At 39.6% G+C, this 19,413-nt stretch overlaps 1 protein-coding gene across 1 annotated transcript in view; it reads right to left on the reverse strand.

The window, feature by feature from the left end:
• Positions 1-935: 935 nt before the first annotated feature.
• Positions 936-19,413, reverse strand: part of CNOT6L (CCR4-NOT transcription complex subunit 6 like) — a 135,158-nt gene continuing 116,680 nt past the window's right edge. The window contains exon 12 of the mRNA XM_078148613.1: positions 936-1,312. Coding sequence (XP_078004739.1) covers positions 1,169-1,312 — 144 coding nt within the window. The 3' untranslated portion in view covers positions 936-1,168. The remainder of the gene's footprint in view (positions 1,313-19,413) is intronic.

Below are 19,413 nucleotides of genomic sequence, written 5' to 3' on the forward strand. Positions count from 1 at the left end.
AAAATCTTATAAAAGTGAATGTTGAAAAATCTTTACATGTAATCGGAAAAAATAAAATACTATTAAGTGGGGGGGAGGGGAGGACAACTATCCCTTTGAAGCCTATGACACATTCTCCTACCAGTACAGACAGAATTCAGGGAAATACAGGTTCAAATCTATAGAGATCCTACAGCAAAGAGGTAAATTCACTGCTGATTATTGGAAGTCCTTTCTTTTCATGGATACCTCACAGAGTTTCTCTTAAGCATGGTGTTGTTTAGTGCTAGGCTCCTCTCAGAGTCCTCAATACATCTTTTGCTGGTATCTCTAATTTGTCCTTGACTCACAATTCAGACACTACTGTCAGATGCTCTGGGGAAGCTGCCAGGATGCCCGTGGGTTGTCCAAACTTTTTCAAAGCTCAAAAGGCCATTCTCACGTTGAGACGGAGGAGGGAGAAGACAGAGGCTCTCCTCCTCCTCCCTCTTACCCCCTCCCTTCAAGTAGCTACCGTCTCTGAGGCTCAGCCATCTCCTCTAGGCTGGCCAGATACTAGAATGCTAGAACCCAATTGGACTGACTCCCAAAGGTGTGGCTGAACCTCCACTTCTTTTCCTCTAGTGACCTTTATTCCTTTCAAATGGATTAAGGACTTTTCATTCCTATTTTAGATGCCTTTGACTGATTGGTTCAGTAAAGACTGAACTACCTGATAAAGGTATGTAGTTACTATAAATGCAGGGGATTAATTGTTTGATTCTACCACTTCCACCCTTATACTTCTGTTTTTAATTCATTTTCTTCCTTTTTTCTTTTTTTAAAATTTCTTTAGTATTTTATTTTTCCCCAGTTCCATATAAAAACAATGTTTAACATCCATTTCTAAAACTTCAAGTTCCAAATTCACCTTTATTCTTTTTATGAGATTTGGGGCCTGTATTGAACAAGGCATATGCTGAGGGAATTAATTGATGTGCTGGTACATTTTCCTCATGTTCTTTTTCCCTCTTTCCTTCTTGTACTTCATTATAAAGGATGGCTCCTTTGAGGGAGTGAGGAGGAACGCTGATTGTAGAAACATCTTCTGAGGTGTCTGCCACGTAGGCTGGGCTAGTCTTTCCCTAAAAAAAAGGTAGCGGAACAGTAAGTGGCACTTCATTGTTCAGGGCATTCGGTGATGTCAGCACTAAAGCCAGTACGGGAAGATTCGGTAGCTCTTCATCAGGCTTATCACGTGCTTTGCCCAGTGTACCTGCATGGCTAATTTTGAGGTAGGGAAACTTTGCCCACGTGAAGAAATGTGGTGTCCTTGCTGATTCTTGCTTTCATGCTATGAAAGGAAAGAAGAAACAAGTACTTATTACCTGTCAACTACGTGGCAGACACTGTGATAGGCCCTTTACAAAGATTGTCTCGTTTTGCCCTCACAACAACCCTGGGAGCTAAGTGTTATTATTATCCCCATTTTATAGATGAAGAAACCAAGGTAAACAGGTTACATGACTTGCCCAGGGCCATGCAGCTTAAGTAGTGTGTGTATGTGTGTATTTAAATATCTATTTAGTAACATACAATTGATAGCCAATTGTTATCACAGAAAAAGGTCAGAAAATATGAGTCACTTTTCTGGAGATGAGTCAAGCAGAGGTTGTGAGGGCAAGGGCCATTAAGGGAATGGGGAGGGGGTCTGTATGGAAGATTTTCCTCAACAGAATCTGTGTAATAGCTGTGGATACTGAGATTGAAGTGGCCCCCACACCTGGGGGCCTGACACCTGGTACATAGGGGAAAGTTGAGGAGCCTACAGTGTTACTGAGAAAGGGAGCATCTCAGTGATAACTAGCAAAAGAGTTGATGGGGTTGTTTTGGAGATGAGCTTCAAAGGTGGGATGCAATCCATCACCCCAACTTCGAGTTGGTTCACTGAACTCCTCCTGGATTTACCCCACACTTTGTGGGGATGTGTGGCTCCCAGTTTGTAAACAACTGGATGATTTGACCTCTGATGTTCCTTCTAAAACCATGACTGCCATTTAACCTCTGAACTTCTAAGAATCACTTCTACTCATGTGTTTGGAGAGAACCAAAGACCCACATTCCAAAATCTTTCTACTTTGGTATTGGCATGGACTATAGTATTTTGTGCATATTTGGGGGGAGTTGTTTGGACAAAACAGAGGTCTGGTGAGGAAGATAGATGGCACCTGGCATCTTACAATGGACCACAATGAGTTGAGCAATGTCATCAGGCTGGGTGCTGTGGCCATTCTCCATGTCATAGGCTTGGTGGGCCAATTAGGGACAGTAATGTTGAGCCTGGGGACACCAGCTGCAGGTAGAGCAACAGGTGCCCACAATGGTTACCAGCAGGTGTGTGGGGCCAACTAGAATGGGCACTAGACCAGCTAGGAACGTAAGCAGACTCATCATAGCCCTTTGCTTACTGTAATCTGGAAACAATAAGGCACCTCCGCATTTCTTCCCAATGGCCAGCCTCATATTTGTCCTATCCCCAAGAACCATCGATGAGACTATTGGGAGGACCTTGCTTTGAGGGAACAAGGAATACTACTTTTTGAAGGTGCCTTGCTTTCCAGTGCTATGGGGAGGGTGAAACTATACCTGTATAACAGGAGAGTCAGCATGCAAATAACTATGTACAAATTACACATGGGATAAGTTGGAAATAATCAACAGAGAAGAGACACTAGAAGGTAGGATCTTAGCTAGGACTTGAAGGGAACTAGGAGGCAGAGATGCAGAGGGCGAGTATTCCAGGCATGGGGAACAGTCAGAGAAAATGCCTGGAATCGGGGGATGGAGCATGATTCTGGGAAGGGTGTCCACAGACTTCACCGGACTTTCAGAGAGGTCCATGAGGCATAAAATAAAATGCATAGGACTACGAAGGGAACCAATTATATTGAAATACAGTGATCTGAATATTTAAGAACCCACATTTATGGTTTCCAGTAATGATTAAGATCTAATCCTTAATTCCAGTAATGACTAAGGTCTAGTTGGATTAATCTAGTCCAACATGTAACTGAACAAAAATCCCCTCTCCATTTCTACCAGATGCCACACAGCCTTTGTTTTAAGAACTCCAGTGAAGGGAAATCCCACTCCTTCCAATGCAGCATCCATCCCACTCTGCCATTGCTCTAACATTAGGAAGTTTTCTTTACATAAGGCTTAAATTTGCTTTTTTGTAATTGCCCATTTCTTCTGGAGGCCAAGTTCCCATTAGACAGGCACAGGGAGCCTAGGAGGAGACCAGGATCAGAAATGATGAATGGTAGAAAGCACAAAGGAAGTAGTTGGGCCAAGTTCTAAAAGTACCTATAGAGAAGCACAAAGCAGGCCCAAGAGGTGACTAGAGGCTTTACATAGGAAGGAGCTTTTGTAGCCCTATGGTATCTTCCAGATCTGATCACATCACCCCATTGCTCCAAAACCTTCAATTCCCACTCTCTAGAGGCAGCAAGGTATTTTAGTGGACAGAGCATCTAAGCCTGGAGTTAGGAAGTCCTGGGTTCAAACTCCGTCCTGGGTTAAAAATCAGGCACTTATTAACTGTGTGACCCTGGGCAAGTTATTTAACCTTGGTCTGCTTCTGTTTCCTCAACTGTAAAATAATAATAAGCTGTATGATCCTGGGCAAGTCACTTAACCCCAATTGCCTTTAAAAAAAATAATGAAAATAACAGCATGTACTTCTCAAAGTTGTTGAGATCAAATGAGATAACACAGGTGTGGTATCTCTTTCTAACACTACTCCATTATGTATTCCTGAAAGCAGGCCCACTCTAAGCTTCTACACGCTAGATTGGAATGCCCGACCGAACATGTTCCAGAAGGATAGGGGCCCAAAGGAGACATGCATAATGGGGGTGGGAGGTATGCAGTGATGGGATGCTACAACATGGTGTGACCTAGACAGAGATCTGGTCACTGCCCTCCTGGTCTGACCGCTGCTCCTCACCCAGGTAGCGTGCCTTTTCCCTTGTGACCTCAACTCCTCCTTTCCACCCTGAAACTGTGACTGGAACTGAGTAATGGGGGTTGGAGCTGCCAAACGGTGCCTGGCCTTGTACCCAGTGCTAATAAACATGTCCCCCAGAATCTCTTTCTGACCAAGCGTCAGTCCCCTTACTATCACTGCACACTGGAAGCTCCCAGTGCCACCACCACTGCTGATGCTACTTCAACGGTCCATGACCAGTGTTGCTTCCCCCACGCCATGCTCCTGACCACTCCCCACCCTCTGACCTCTCTTTCTGTCTTCCTCAGCTGCCCTGGGCTAGAAAAATGATTCACTGTGACTTTTTGTTAGTTTTCCTACTCCAAATTCAGTTTGACATACTTTTCAAAGTTGTTCAGAGCTTGGAAAAACTAGGCAAAAATGTTTAGAATATTGGGAGAGCGGGGCAAAAATTTTGCCAAGATTCATTCTGCCATCTTGCCTCTGCCCCTGAAAACATTCATCCAGAAAAAAGAAGCCCAGCCTGACCTGCTGCGGCATTTATCTTCTGCACTATTCATTTGGCAATTGTATTGCTTTGTGTCAACAACTGTAACATATTGTATTTTAAACCATTGTTATGTAATTGTTCGTGTATTTATCTCATTTTACTAATCATACTGTCATGTCGAATCCTCGGGGGCAAAGACTGCATCTTATGTGTCTTTGTATTTCACATAGTGTTTTGCCCATAACAGGCATTCAATCAAAATTTTGTTTCAAACCCAATATTAGCCTTATAGGTTTACACACTCTGGGAGCTACAAATATCCTTTCAATTTTGAGAGGCTGGTGTTGAAACATATTAAATATATATCCAAAGGAAAAGCAAACAACGTAATCCTTTCAGATTTGTCACAGTCCTATAGTGGCATCCAGTGGTGGAAGAGATAATGTAGAAAACTTCCAAGCAAGAACTATGGAATTAATCTTAGGAAACAGGACTGACCAAGGATGAAAGAACCTAAAAATAGCACATGTCTTACTGTATGGCCACTGATAAAATGGAAGGAATGTCAAACTCAGTGTTCTGCAGTAACTCTGAATTTATTGCTCCACATAACAGCACATGAGAATATTCTCTTGGGCTAAATAGCATTATCAAGCAGAAATCTTGATCGAAATCTGTGTTCAGATTATTAGTTTTATGCAGCATCTCAGCATATCCCTGTAATAATTGGATAGCTTAGTCAAAATCAAAACAAAATTCATGACCAAAATTGGGTTATCTATAGTACTATATAATAACAGATTGGTCAGTTCATTCAGTGTCCTTTTTTTCCCCGTGTCAGCATGTCCTCCTCACCTCTGGGGTGTCATTGGGATTCTGTGAAACTGAAGGTTACCCTCCGAACACAGGATACTTCTACTTTTCCTTACTCCCTTTTTAGTAACTGGTAAGCAGTCAGAAGGGGGCCTCAGAGATCAATAACTCCAATCTGTAACTGGGCAAAAATACTTTTTTGTATTTTTGTAGCTTTTTGTAGTTTCCCCTAGAAGAGGTCACCTAGTTTTTGTTCAAAGATACCCAACTGAGGTGAGGCCCAGTTACCAGCCAATTTCAATATCAGATAGCTTTAATTGTTAGGAAGTTTTTTCTTAGATCAAGGTTTAAATATTTCTCTACAATTCCCACTTACTGATGCTCAGTCCAATTCTTCATACCCCATTTGGGGTTTTTCTTGGCAAAGATACTGGAGTGGTTTGCCATTTCCTTCTCCAGCTCATTTTGCAGATAAGGAAACTGAGGCAAATAGGGTTGGGTGACTTGCCCACAATCACACAGCTAATAAGTGTTTGGGGCCAGATTTGAACTCAAGTAGATGAGTCTTCCTGACTTCAGGCCCAGCGCTCTGCCCACTGAACCACCTACCTGCCCTGCAAATGAGATGGTTGTGGTTGTTCTGTCTTGTGCCTATGTGAACTCATGGACTTTTGTCCATGGGGTTTTCTTAGCAGATTTTACAGCAGTGGCTCACCATTTCCTTCTCCAGCATTCCTCAGTTTACAGATAAGGAATTGAGTCAAATACAGGTTAAGTGACTTGCCCAGGGACACACAGCTAATAAGTGTCTGAGGCAAGATTTGAACTCAGATCTTCCTGACTCCAGGCCCACACTCTATCTACTGCACCACCTAACTTCCCCTCCTACTCATTAATCCTATGCTTTTAGGGCAGGAGTCTGCAAAGTGAAGCCACTTTAGGGAATGTGGCATGACCCTAAGGGGTGTGTAATCAACTAGCCAGAGGGCGGAGATGGATTATTTTTCCCTCTTCCTATTCTAGATAATTGTGGGATTTGTCTCCAATACCACTACACCTATCCTTCAACTACTATCACTGAAAACTGCCCCAGTCTACTTTCTTTCAGCACTGTGCAAACTCCCAAAACACACACACACACACACACACACACACACACACACACACACACACACACATATTTTGTGCCAGGCACCAGCCACTCACGCAGTTATAACCTAACAATGACACAGATGGTCTGTCAGAATAGCCACCCCTAACACAAATCACCAGGAGCCAGGGACAGGCCCTCCCCAGCTGGCTCTGTATCCATTGGAAGGAGGTCCTACACTCAAGGCAAACTGAAAACTTTTTCCTTTTCATTTTGTGCAGGACAGAGTGCGTCACCCAGGACAGGCAGGCATAGATGGGCTATAATGTATATCACAGCTCTCATTGATTTATCTTTCTTCCCAAAGCCACTCTCTTCTGAACATTCTTATTTTAATTGAGAGCACCATCCTTCTTCTCACCCAGGTTTAGAACCCTGGCATCATCTTTGGCTCTTTACTTTCAGAAAGAAAGGAAGAAAGGAAGGAAGGAAGGAAGGAAGAAAGAAAGAAAGAAAGAAAGAAAGAAAGAAAGAAAGAAAGAAAGAAAGAAAGAAAGAAAGAAAGAAAGAAAGAAAGAAAGAAAGAAAGAAAGAAAGAAAGGAGGGAGGGAGGAAGGGAGGAAGGGAGGAAGAGAGGAAGGGAGAAAGAGAGGAAAAAGAAGGAAGGAAGGAAGGAAGGAAGGAAGGAAGGGAGGGAGGGACGGAGGGAGGGAGGAAAGGAAGGAAAAATGGAAGGAAGAAAAAGAAACAAGTTGTAAAAGAAAAAAAAAAGAAAAAATCCCAGGGCCATGTGTATTTACAAGTGGATTCCATCAAAATTTCAATATTCTATAAACTGCTTACACTAATAGGAAAGAATAAATTCTAATAAATTCCTTCTATGGCACAAATAGAATACAGATGCCAAACCAGGGAAAGACATTGCATAGAAATGAAATTGTAAGTCAATATCCTTAATGAAAATTGACGCAAAGATTTTAAATAGAACATTAATAAAAAGCTAAAGCAACAATCAGGAAGATTTTGTACTATGACCAGTGTGAACTTATACCAGTAATGTAGGTAGGACTAATTCTCATGATTATTTGAAGATCTATCTGTGAAACAGGACTAGGAACTATATGAATCCAATTGCAAAACACTATTTACAGAAATACAGATCTAAATAAGAGGAGGAATACTGATTGCTTATGGATGGCCTGTACCAATATTGCAGAAATTATAAATTACCCAAATTGATTTACTTTTTCAGTGCCACTCCAAACTAACAAAGGATAATTTTATGGATCTAGAATATATCATAAAGAAATTAATCTAGCAGAGTAAAATGTGAATAATATCAAAGAAAATAATAAAAGAGAGTGGGAAGGACATGGGCTTTCTAGGCCTAGAGTCAGAAGGACCTGGTTCAAATCCAGCCTCACACACTGACTAGCTATGTGAGCCTGGGTAAGTCATTGTCACCCTAGGTTTCCTCAACTGTAGAATAGGGATAATAATAGCATTTGCCTTTCTTGGTTGTTATGAGGATAAAATGAGATAATATTTGTAAAGTACTTTGCAAACCTTAAAGTGCTATCAAAATGCTGTTATCACCACCACCACCACCACCACCATCACCATCACCATCATTATTACACCATAGGTTAGAAAGAAGAAAAATTAGTGGGGCTATAATAGCTGTATTTAGTTTTTGCTAGAAGAATTTGTCTAGTACTTCTGTCTGTGACTAAAGAAGCTTTGTAGAAATCTTATGCTAGAGGAAAGCCATAGATTCAGTCAGGCAATGCTAATACTAGTCACTTTGGGTGTAGGGTTGGGAGGATTAAGTAGATAGGAGACACAAGCCATTGAGGCAGGATTTATTTCTAGGCAGTAGAACACAGATGAAGCTTTCCTTCTTTACTGAGATCTCAGCTAGCCTTCTTCTCTGGATGGATCAACAAACCATATCACTGGTCTTCCTTCTGCCTAGGTCTCCAATTATTTGTTTAAGACTCTTCTCATTAGTAGAAATAAGGATTTGAAGTGTTCTTAAACACAAAAGAAATATTAGCCCTTTTCCATTTGGCCTCAGTGAGCAGAACAGAAGTAGTGGGTGGAGGCAGATTTAAGCTTGATGTCAGAAAAGCTCCCAAGCCAATGAGATATCTTGAAGAGCCGCTGTGCCTCAGGAGGTAGTGAGCTCCCCTTCATGAGAGGTTTTCTAGCAAAGGCTGAAGGGCTATTCATCAGGGATGTTAAGGAGGACTTTCTTCTTTGGGTACAAGTTGAGGCTTAATGACTTCCGAGACCCTTTTAGACTTTGGGAAGTTAAAATCTGGGGTCCTTGTTGGCCAATCTGTATCCCAGCTCACAGGAAGTTGAATAAAAGAACCCTGGTTATTATTGAGGTCAATAAAATGAGATTCCTCTGGATTCAGCAACTGTATCCATGATTACATTTTTTCATATCTTCACATTGAAATATTTAGTGAAACAATGAAGTTACATTTAATCAGGGCCAAACAGAGATAACTCAGATACAATGAATACAGAGCAGACTACCATTGAGGCAAAAGGATCATTCCATTTCCAATTATTTTGCTGGTTTTAGACAGAAAGCTGGCCACTGGACTGTGGAGGCTGAAGATGTTTGATAAATACTTCAGGTAACTCTTTAGGAATATACAGCTTATGCCACATGTTGCCCATATAGATTATGTGTATTTACACGAGCCTGCCTAGGGCCTACATTATAGAGAGGCATGAATCTCTAGCATCCTTCACCCATGTTTCTCCAAGAGAGGCTGATTCCTGTCAGGAGGGGGAGTAGGAGATTGAGGCCAATAGACTGCTCTGTTCTCTTCGGGAGAAAGGGTGCTGGAATAGAATTATATCTATCCACTACCCCCAACTTCCATATTATTAGTTTAAGGGAAATAATTTTTTTAGGTTCATGCTGAGTTCTTGATCACTTAATGGGGAAAGAGTGCTTCAAGTTACATATCCAAGGCCCTTCTCACCAAATGCCAATCACACAAAGAATAGTGAATAGCAAATGAACCCATTTCCCCAAGCCAACAGCAAACAGAAATCAATGAAATTATACATATGAGAATATACCATCATGATGGAAAATGCTATCCACATCCAAAGAAAGAACTATGGAGTTTGAATGCAGATTGAAGCATACTATTTGCTATTTTTTTCTTCTGTTGTGTTGTGTTTCCTCTTTCTGGGGGTTCCTCTTATCGGTTCTAATTCTTACTTATAACATCGCTAATATGAAAATGTTTAATAGGAATGTATATGTACAGCCTATATCAGATTGCATGCCATCTTGGGGAGGGAGGTGAGGAGGAAGGGGTAGAAAAATTTAAAACTCAAAAGCTTATGGAAGTGATTGTTGATAAATCAAAATATATTAATTAAGAAAACGAATAAACCAGACAATAGACAGAATGAATAAGCTCTCCTCCTGGGAGCAAGATATCTCAACTGAACCAAGAGAGCCCCAAATCTCATCCAATGGGAAATTCTCCAAAGTCTCTAGTGTGGTAAGCCGGGTAAAGGGGCATGATTGAACATGCCAGCTCTTCTATATGTTGGCTTCTCAGAGCCCCTCTCTCTCCCTTCAAGGACCTCTCCTTGAAAAGAAATTGGAACCAAGTATCTTTGGTGGAAGCCAGAAAGCCAAGATTTCTCTTCTAAGTTCTCACCAACTCTGCCCCTCATGCAGACAGCTGGAGAAGAGTTGGGGAAACAATGCTGAATCACTTAAATCCAATTCACTTGCAAGTCAAGAAATCTCCCTCCCTCCCTTCTCTTTGAGAATAAAGGACAAACACTACAGTTACCCTTATTTTTATTAATGAGGAGAGTCTTAAGCAAATAGCTGGAGACCTAGGCAGGAGGAAGGCCAGTGATATGGTTTGTTGATCCATCCAAAGGCTAGCTAAGACCTCAGTAAAGAAGGAAAGCTTCATCTCTGTTCTACTGCCTAGAAATAAATCCTGCCTCAATGGATTGTGTCTCCTATCTACTTAATCCTCCCAACCCTACCCCGAAAGTGACTAGTGTTAGCATTGCCTGACTGAATCTATGGCTTTCCTCTAGCATAAGGTTTCTACAAAGCTTCTTCAGTCACAGACAAAAGTACCAGACAGACAGTCGAAGAAGGTGCCTCGTGAGCGTTCTTCTTTGGGGACAGTTATCTCTGGTGAGGAAGTGACTTGATTAGTCACAAGCTGACTTAAGGCCAACAGGGCTAATCAAAAGAGAATGTCTGTATAACTTTGGAAAGACATTAGCCAAATGCCTGGGTGATCTTGGCAATGTTAAAATAAATAGACAACAAAGAATAAGTTACAATTCCGACTCCTTCCTGCAAACATAAAACAAAAAATATGATTTAATTTCCTAGAATTACCATTATCAAATAAAAATGGTTACTAACTCAGCCTCCCCACCTCTATCTTCTCCCTTCAGCCCATTTTTGCAATGCTAACAGAGTCATCTTCTGTTAGGTAAAGATCTAATTATATCATTCTTCTACTTAAAACTTTTTAATAGATCCCTATTTCATAGTGATTTCCCCTATCAGAGCTATTTCTCCAATTTCCACTTGAATTGGTGGTCTGGTTGTCTGGAAGGCAGCTGACTGCTTCTCCCCTCAGAGTTCTAGGTGTAACACTAATGGGCTAGGGTTGCTAGTGATATTGCTCTCAAGCCCCAATCTGGTGGATTCCTCATTGATTATTAGAAAGCCAGACTGAATTAATTCACTTTTAGAAAGGAGTCTTTAATAATGTGGTACAGTAAGTGGTTGGTACAAAACATTTCCCCAAACTGAGGGCACATTCTCTCCCTTACACACAATCAGTTCCTGGGAAGAATGGCCTGAAATTTAGAGTACAGTGGGGTGACAAGATACATATGTAGAGAATACACATGGCAATACAGAACAGAGCTTCTGGCTACTAGCAGTCCTTCCCTCTGTGGTGTCCTCATGAAGTCTCCCTCAGTGGTAACTCCGCCATGCTCTGGGTGTTGGTGTTCCTGTAGAGTTCTAAAGCTACCTTTCATCGAATTGTGTATTTTGTCTTCGGTGTGTCATCTCACTGATGCTTTCGAGGATACTACCGCCATCTCCTACGCACAACATCACCAATGGCCAATGAGAAAGCCAGATTTTCTGACCCTCTGAAGTTCACAAAGTCAACACCTGGTCAACAGGCAGAGGAGACAAAAGATTGCCTCTGGGATTACTGCCCTCTCACTTTCGTCTGTGTTTCCTGCACGTAGCTGTTTACTTCTTGTCTCCCCTTCGCCTGTGAACTCTTGACTGCAGGGACACTTCTTTGCCTTTCGTTTTCTCAGTACTTAACATGTAGTGGGCTACTTAGTAATACTTGTTGAGAGACTCTTGACCGATCCCCTTTATGGGTTGTCTTCTTCTATTAGAATCTAAGCTCCTTGACAGCAAGAACTATTTTGCTTGCTTGTATTTATTTGCATTCCCAATGTACAGCACACTGTCAGGCACATAGTAGGTGCTTTAAAAAGGCTTGTTTATCTATTTGTCTATCATTTATCTCTTCTATCATCACTTCAAAAGAAAAGTAAGTTCTACATAAGAACATACCCGCTTTCACATTTAATGTTTTCCTGTTCCACAACATAGATGGAAATGCATTTTTTTAAAAGGTTATCAATACAATGACCAACTACAATTTCATCACCCAACTCTAGATACAGAGGTGACGGGCTCAAAGTGCAGACGGAGACTTTTTTTTTTTGGCCTGACTAATGTGGGAGTTTGTTTTGTTTGACTATACATTTAAATGAGTTTTGTTTTTCTTGTTCTCTCAATGGGGATGAGGAAAGGAGGAGGTAAGAGGAAGAAAAGTTGGAGCAGAAAAAAAAGAATTTAAAGAAAACAGTGAAGGGAAAATAAGACATGTAGTCTGCCAGAAAAAGGAAAACCTATAGGAGAATAGGTGAGGAAGCAAAAGAAAGGGGGAAATTTTGTTTCAATGGTGAGAAAGAGTCCCACTAATGAATTCCCCCATTGGGGAAAAGAAATATTCTATAAAGAAGGATGGAGATCTTACAATGAACAGAACCTGCACCGATTTTGGTGCTAAGCGAATAATAATTCTGCCCCAGGGGAAGGGGAATCAGAATTCTTGAAGCAGAAGGTAACTCTGACACCAGAAGAGAAGGAAAGAATCCGTGGAAGAGATTTCATGGCAAATGGGACAGGGGGATGACCATGAGAAGGGAAAAGGTGAACTATAGAGTCAGGAACACAGGAAAATTCCTACTATGGGATAATATCCTCTCTATCACGTGCAGGAACTTGTGTTTCTAAGAGTGAAGCACATCAGAAAAAGGGGGCCAGGAGGTAAGATCTACAAGGCAATAACATAGAAACTATTTAGAAGAGAGCACACAGCATAGGATCTCTAGAAGCTTTAATTCCATGATGAATGCAGAGAGTAAAGAAGGATTAAATAAGCATAAGGGCCATGGATCAAAGAATAAAAGTTGAGAATAGACAGAAAAGCAAGATAAATAATGAAGAGAACAAAGGAAACAAAATTCTCTTTTTTTAGAAAAAGGTAGGGAAATTAATTTTTTGGGATATGTCACAACCTGTTTTATAGGAGGGGATATCCATATTAACAAGATCTCATATTTGTTGACATGTATGTCTATTTGTGAGTAGATAAAAGTAAATTTTGAAATTATGACCCATAGAGATGTAAAAGTTTTACCTCATAGAGACTTTTTTGACTTATGTCAACCCCCCAAAACAGGATTTGTTCTAAGAGTTTGTTCTAAGAAAGAAAAATGATTTAAGTTGTGTGTCCATGGTTTAATTTCTCCCAAGTTGGCTTGATATGCATTGCATGGAAGTTACAGTCCAGAACTGGCTCAGTTTGGGGCTTGGGGGTACAGAGTTATATGCCCTTGAAAGAACAGGTGTTCCCAAGGGGTGCCAATCAACTCTGATTGGTTAACACACTAGGAGGTGGGCTATATTAAAAGGAGGGTCTTGGGATGTGTGATTAGGTCACTTAATCTTGGTCAAAGAGACATCAATTTCCATATCACCAGTTTTGATGATAAGGAGGAGTTAACATTTTCTCAGACCTGTCTGGGAAACACAATGAACAGGAATCTACCCATTTAGATTAGCTCCCAAGTTCCTTCTGAAGAAGAAACAACTTTGGAACAGAGGGGGATGGGAGAAGCTCTGAGTCTCCAAGATAATGATTACTGAGAAAAAAAATCATTTTTCACACTTGTAAGTACTGTCTTTCATTGATGTTGCCATTTAGCCCTATTACTCCCCACATATTTAGAGCTACTTGTAAACTTGTGAGTGAGGTGACCAGATACCTAGGTTTTGATTTGCCAAAACTAACTCAGTTTCTTGATATCCATTATAACATTTAATGTAAACAATTTGTCTGATATCAAGAATTTAATTATTTTCCATTTCCCTCATTTCTTAAATAGCTTGCAGTGTTTTTTGTGACTCAGTTCTTTTTTTTATAATATATTCTTTTTCCCCAATTACACATAAAGACAACTTTTAACATTCATTTTTTAAAAAATTTCAAGTTCTAAATTTTTTTCCATCCCTCTTCCCTGAGACAGTAAGCAAGGAAAATTAATTTTTAAAAAACTAACAAACAAGTTGAAAGCAAGGATACAAAGGGGACTTTTTCATGACTATTAAGCTAAGAGAGGAAGGAAAACAAGAAACAAATAAGTAAGATTTCAAAATAGGGAAAAGGGTAGCAAATGGGAAGGGATGGTTGAGGAGAAAAAGGAAGAGAGCCAATGGCAATAGGGCTATTTTAAAGTACATCAAACTAAAATAACTGAAGAGACAAAGTACTACATGTATAGAAGAAAAGGGAAAGAAATTCTAATTTGGAAAAGAAACTAATCTTATAGCATGGAAAAAAATAAACCTAACTCTCAAATTTAGATGTGAAGGGATTAAACAATCCAATAAAAAAGAAAAGTGACAAATTAGACGAGAAAATAAAACCCCACAATGTGTTGCTAACAAACATACCCAGAATAATAATGAGGGGCTAGAAAAAAATGTTATTTACATCAGGTGAATCAAAAAAAAAAACAGCAGTTGCAGTCATGCTATCAAGACAAAGGAAAATTAACATTCACAACACGAAGGATGAACAAAAAGATCACATTTCACTGAAAGAAACCAGACGACAAACGAAGTGTAACAAAAAGAGAAAATATAGAATTGAATGACTTGTTGGAGAAACTAGAGCTAAATGACTTATGACATCTTTTCAATGGGATTGCTAAAGAACATACATATTTCTCAGAAACACGTGTATCTTGTACTTTTTTTAAAAAAAGTGATCATGTATTAGGACACAGAGATCGTGCAAACAGGTGAACAAACAGAAACGGTAAACATATCCTTTACAGACCATAAGGAAATTAAAAATACTAATCATTACTTAGCCAGATGGTATAGTAGACAGAGTGCCAGGCCTGGAGTCAGGAAGACTTGAGTTCCAATCCAACCCTAGACACTTACTGGGTGACCCTGAGCACATCGCTTAATCTCTGTTTGTACTCCAATTTCCTCATCTGTAAGCTGGAGAATCATAATGACACTGAACTCCCTCGGCTGTTGTGAGTTTCAAATAGGATAATAAGGGTATAGTGCACGGCACATAGTAAGAACTATGTAAATCTTAACTGTCATTATTATTATCATCATCATCATCATTACTATTATTAACCAGTTCAGAGGATACAAACAAAAGACAGAGATCCACATGGAAATTTCAAAATTAAGTCCTAAATATAAGTGGATCAAAGAACAAATCGTAGAGACAATTAACAATTATGTGAAAGGAAATTATGATGACTTCTTGTTTAATCATTTTTTCAGTCATGTCCAACTCTTCTTGAATCCATTTGGGGTTTTGTTGGCAAAAGTACTAGAGTGATTTGCCCTTTCCTTCTCCAGCTCATTTTACAGATGAGGAAACTGAAGCAAACAAGATGAAGTGACTTGCCCAGGATCATCCAGTTAATAAGTGTCTGAGGCCAGACTGGAACTCAGGAAGATAAATCTTCCTGACTCCAAGCCTAACACTATCCACTGTGTTACCTCGTTGCCCATAATGATGATACAAAAATACCAAAAATTCTGGGGTGTGGCTAAAGCAGCCCCTAAAGGAAAAATCCTATCTCTACAAATACACATTAACAAAATAGGAAAAGAGAGCTAAAGAACGAATACGCGCCTAAGACATTAGAAAGCCAACAAATAAGTGGAATAAGCATAAGAGAAGAGATACTAAAAATTACAGAATAGATAAATTGGAATTTTTTAACTGCCAGAAATCAGAAATAAAATTAAAAACTGATTCTTTGAAAGGACTAATAAAAAATCCTTCAGCTACTCTAATTTAAAAGAAGGCAAAAAATCAAATAAACAAAATAGCAAACAAACAAGGTAAAATCACAACAAAACCAGAAGAAATGAAGAGAATCATCAGACTCTATTATATACATACATACTAACAAAACTGAGAAAACAAAAGAAATAGAGGAATACCTTTGAAAATACAAAATACCCAAAGTAACAGAAGTTCAGATAGAGATCTTGAATAATCCAATCTCAGAAAAAGAAATAGAACTAAAGGTTTAAAAAAAAAAACTACCAAAGGTGGGGGAAAAAACCTCCTGGTCCTAATGGATTCACAGCAGAATTCTATCAAACTCTTAAAGAATAATTAATGTGAATACTAAAAAACCAAACCAAAACAAAAAACCCTATTATCCAAAATTGGGAAAGAAAGCACCTTACCAGATTTCTTTTATGAGACAAATATAGCCCTAGTGCCTAAAGCAGGAAAGGATTAAGCACAGGAGAAATATAGACTGATAACATTAATATCTAGCAATTTAAAAAAATTTTAAATAAAATCCTGACAAATAGAACATAGCAGTTCATCCAAGAAATCATCCATCATGACCAAGTTGAATTTATACCAGGGTTACAAGTATGGCTCAATATTAGGAAAGTAATCAACATAATCATAATAAAAAGAAAAATGTCCCAAATTACATGATCATCTCAGAAAAAGCCCACAGCATTTATTCATGCTAAAACCCTACAAAGAATAGGTAAGGAGGGACATTGTTTAGTGTCACAAAAGTATCTAAATCAAAAAGCAAGCATCTTATGCAATAAATGCATACATAAAGCAAGGATACCCTCTCTCCCCTCTATTATTTGGTATCATTCTGAAAATATTAGCAATATCGAAAAGACAAGAGAAAGAAATTAAAGGAATAAGGAGGTAAAACTATCCCTATTTGCTGATGATATGATGGTTTACTTAGAAAAATCTTAAGGCATCAACAAAGATACTCATTGGAACAATTAAGAGCTTCAACAAAGTTGAGGGCTACAAAGTAAACCCTCAAAAGTCAACAGCATTTCTATACCATAAAAACAAAATTTAAGAGGCACTAATAGAAAAGGAGATCCCATTCTAAATAACTACAAAATATATAAAATATCTGGGGATCAATCTTTTGTTGTTGAGTAGTTTCAGTGGTGTTCTACTCTTCATGACTTCATTTGGGGTTTTCTTGCCAAAGATACTGGAGTGATTTGCCATTTCCTTCTCCGCTCACTGAGGTAAACAAGGTCAAGTGACTTGCCCACGGGCACACAGCTAGTAAGTGTCTGAGGCCTCATTTGAACTCAGATCTTCCTGACTCCAGAGCTGGCGTTCTATCCCCTGTGCCACCTAGCTGCCCAAAAGATTTGTACAGATTCAATTACAAAGTGCTCCTTAAAGAAATGAAGAATACCTTAAACAGCTGGAGAAAGACTGGACTATGCCAATACAATAAAATACAATATATATATATATATATATATATATATATATATATATATATATATAATAAAAAATAATAAAAATGACAATATTATTGAAGTGCATTTACAGTTTTAATGTTATACCAATGAAATTATCAAAGGGATATTTTATAGAACTTGATAAAATAATAGCAAAATTCATTTGGAAAAATAAAAGACCTAGAATATCAAGGGGAATGATGAAAAGAAGCAGGGGCAAAGGGGAAACATCATCTGGTCAAAAGAGAAGTAGATCAATGAACAGAACAGAAAAGGGATCAATCATCAGAAACTGTGCAACTCAACAACCCATCATTAGATGAACCGGAAAACAGAGAACTTAGGAAAGAATGCTCTATTTGACCTTTTCAACTGCTAGGAGAATTAGAAAACCGTCCAGCAGAAATTAGGCTTAGACCAACACTTTATACCACTTTTCACAATACATTCTAAATAGAAGCATGACCTCAATATTAAAGATTATACTACAAAAAAAATTAAGGGTAAGTGATGAATTCTTAACAAAGCAAAATATAAAGGCAATTGTAGAAAATAGATAATTTTTATTACATGAAACTGAAAATCATTTGCACAAATAAAATTAACAAATATAGATTATGAAAGGAGACACTCAAGCACCAATACATGTTGGCATGACCATGCCTTTCAAACTTTATCTCATATTATTTCCTTCCATATGTACTGTGCTTCAAACAACCTAGACCGCTTATTATGTACGGGAAATTCAAATAGAAACTAGGCAGAACACTGCATCCCTGGTTACTGAGTGCGTGGTCTAGGGGAATCAATGCCGAGACTCAGTATCTGAGTTTCACAGTTGTGGGGAGGTTTCTGGGGACTTACAGTTACAGAATCAGCTACATCAAATAGCGTCTGTAGATACAGACCACCCTTTTCCCCTTCTGAAGAGGCTGAAATGAGGAGTTACTTTCACCAGGTCCTGTAAAGATGGATTTTCAACATAGCAATCTTTACAACGGGGAAGGTGAGGAGCGTGAAATTCCTAAAAGAAGTGGATTTGGTGAATTAGACCCATGTGAACCAACCCCCCCAATCCTGTCTTGGGAGAAATTAGATCCCATCTTCTGGGTGAAGCACCATCAGAATGGCTGCAGGCTTTAGCTTTGGGTCCCCTCACCACCACCACATAACTACATAGGTGCAAGCTGATCAACTGAAGAAATTGGAACAGAAGGTAGAGGTAACTTTGATTTGAGTAAACACTGCCGTCAGTTCAAGTAGGCACTTTGGAAATGGAGGAGAGAAGTCATAGTCACCCGCCAGTGGGCAGAAGACAATGACCCGTTCTCCCATGGCGTCAATGGGAAAGCAATTGATGCCGTGGAGTCAAACTCAACAGAAATGGGGGAAACTGATCTGTGCCTAAGGATGCATATTGACTTAAGTTTCAAAATGTAATGTTTCCTATTTTTATTATGTTTTTATTTATTTTGTTGGATATTTCCCAGTTACATTTTAATCTAGTTCAGGCTGCACTGGAGAACGTTGCCCACTTCCAGCCACCGTGTGGTTTGACACTCTGGCGTATGCCAGCACGCTGTTGACCAGGTCAGATGAAACCAATATGGCAGAGGCCCTAGATCAGATGGTGGCCCACATGAGGGACAAGGGATAGGAAACCAGCTCTAACAAAATGGGGTACAGACCCCTCAATCAAGTTCTGGGGAATAGAGTTAGTGGGGAAAACCAAGAGGGTTCTGGGCAGAGCCTGGACGAAGCTATTGATACTTACTTTTCATGATCCAAAAAGAAAGCCCAGAGACTTATCAGACTCTTCAGGTCTTGGAGAACCCACATGCCCTACCTGGCTATCATGATGGCCCCTGTTACCCACAAGTCACTGTCTTTCAGGTGGGAGCCAGAATAGGCTATAGCCCTGTAAGATGTAAGCAGGCCCTATAGCCCTACAAGGCCCATCTTTCTGGAGCTCTCTGTCCATAAAGACCATGCTGAGTGGGGCCTTTGGCCAGTACCAAGGTAAAGGGTGCCAAAAACAAACAATTGTTAGGTTACTGAAGCTGCAAGTTCTCACTCTAACCCTTTTGAAAAACAATTGCTTATGTGTTATTGGTCCTTAGTTGCTATCG

This window comes from Phascolarctos cinereus, unplaced genomic scaffold, assembly GCF_003287225.1.
Source record: "Phascolarctos cinereus isolate Bilbo 61053 unplaced genomic scaffold, phaCin_HiC Scaffold_9;HRSCAF=440, whole genome shotgun sequence".
NCBI classification, from domain to species: Eukaryota; Metazoa; Chordata; class Mammalia; order Diprotodontia; family Phascolarctidae; genus Phascolarctos; species Phascolarctos cinereus.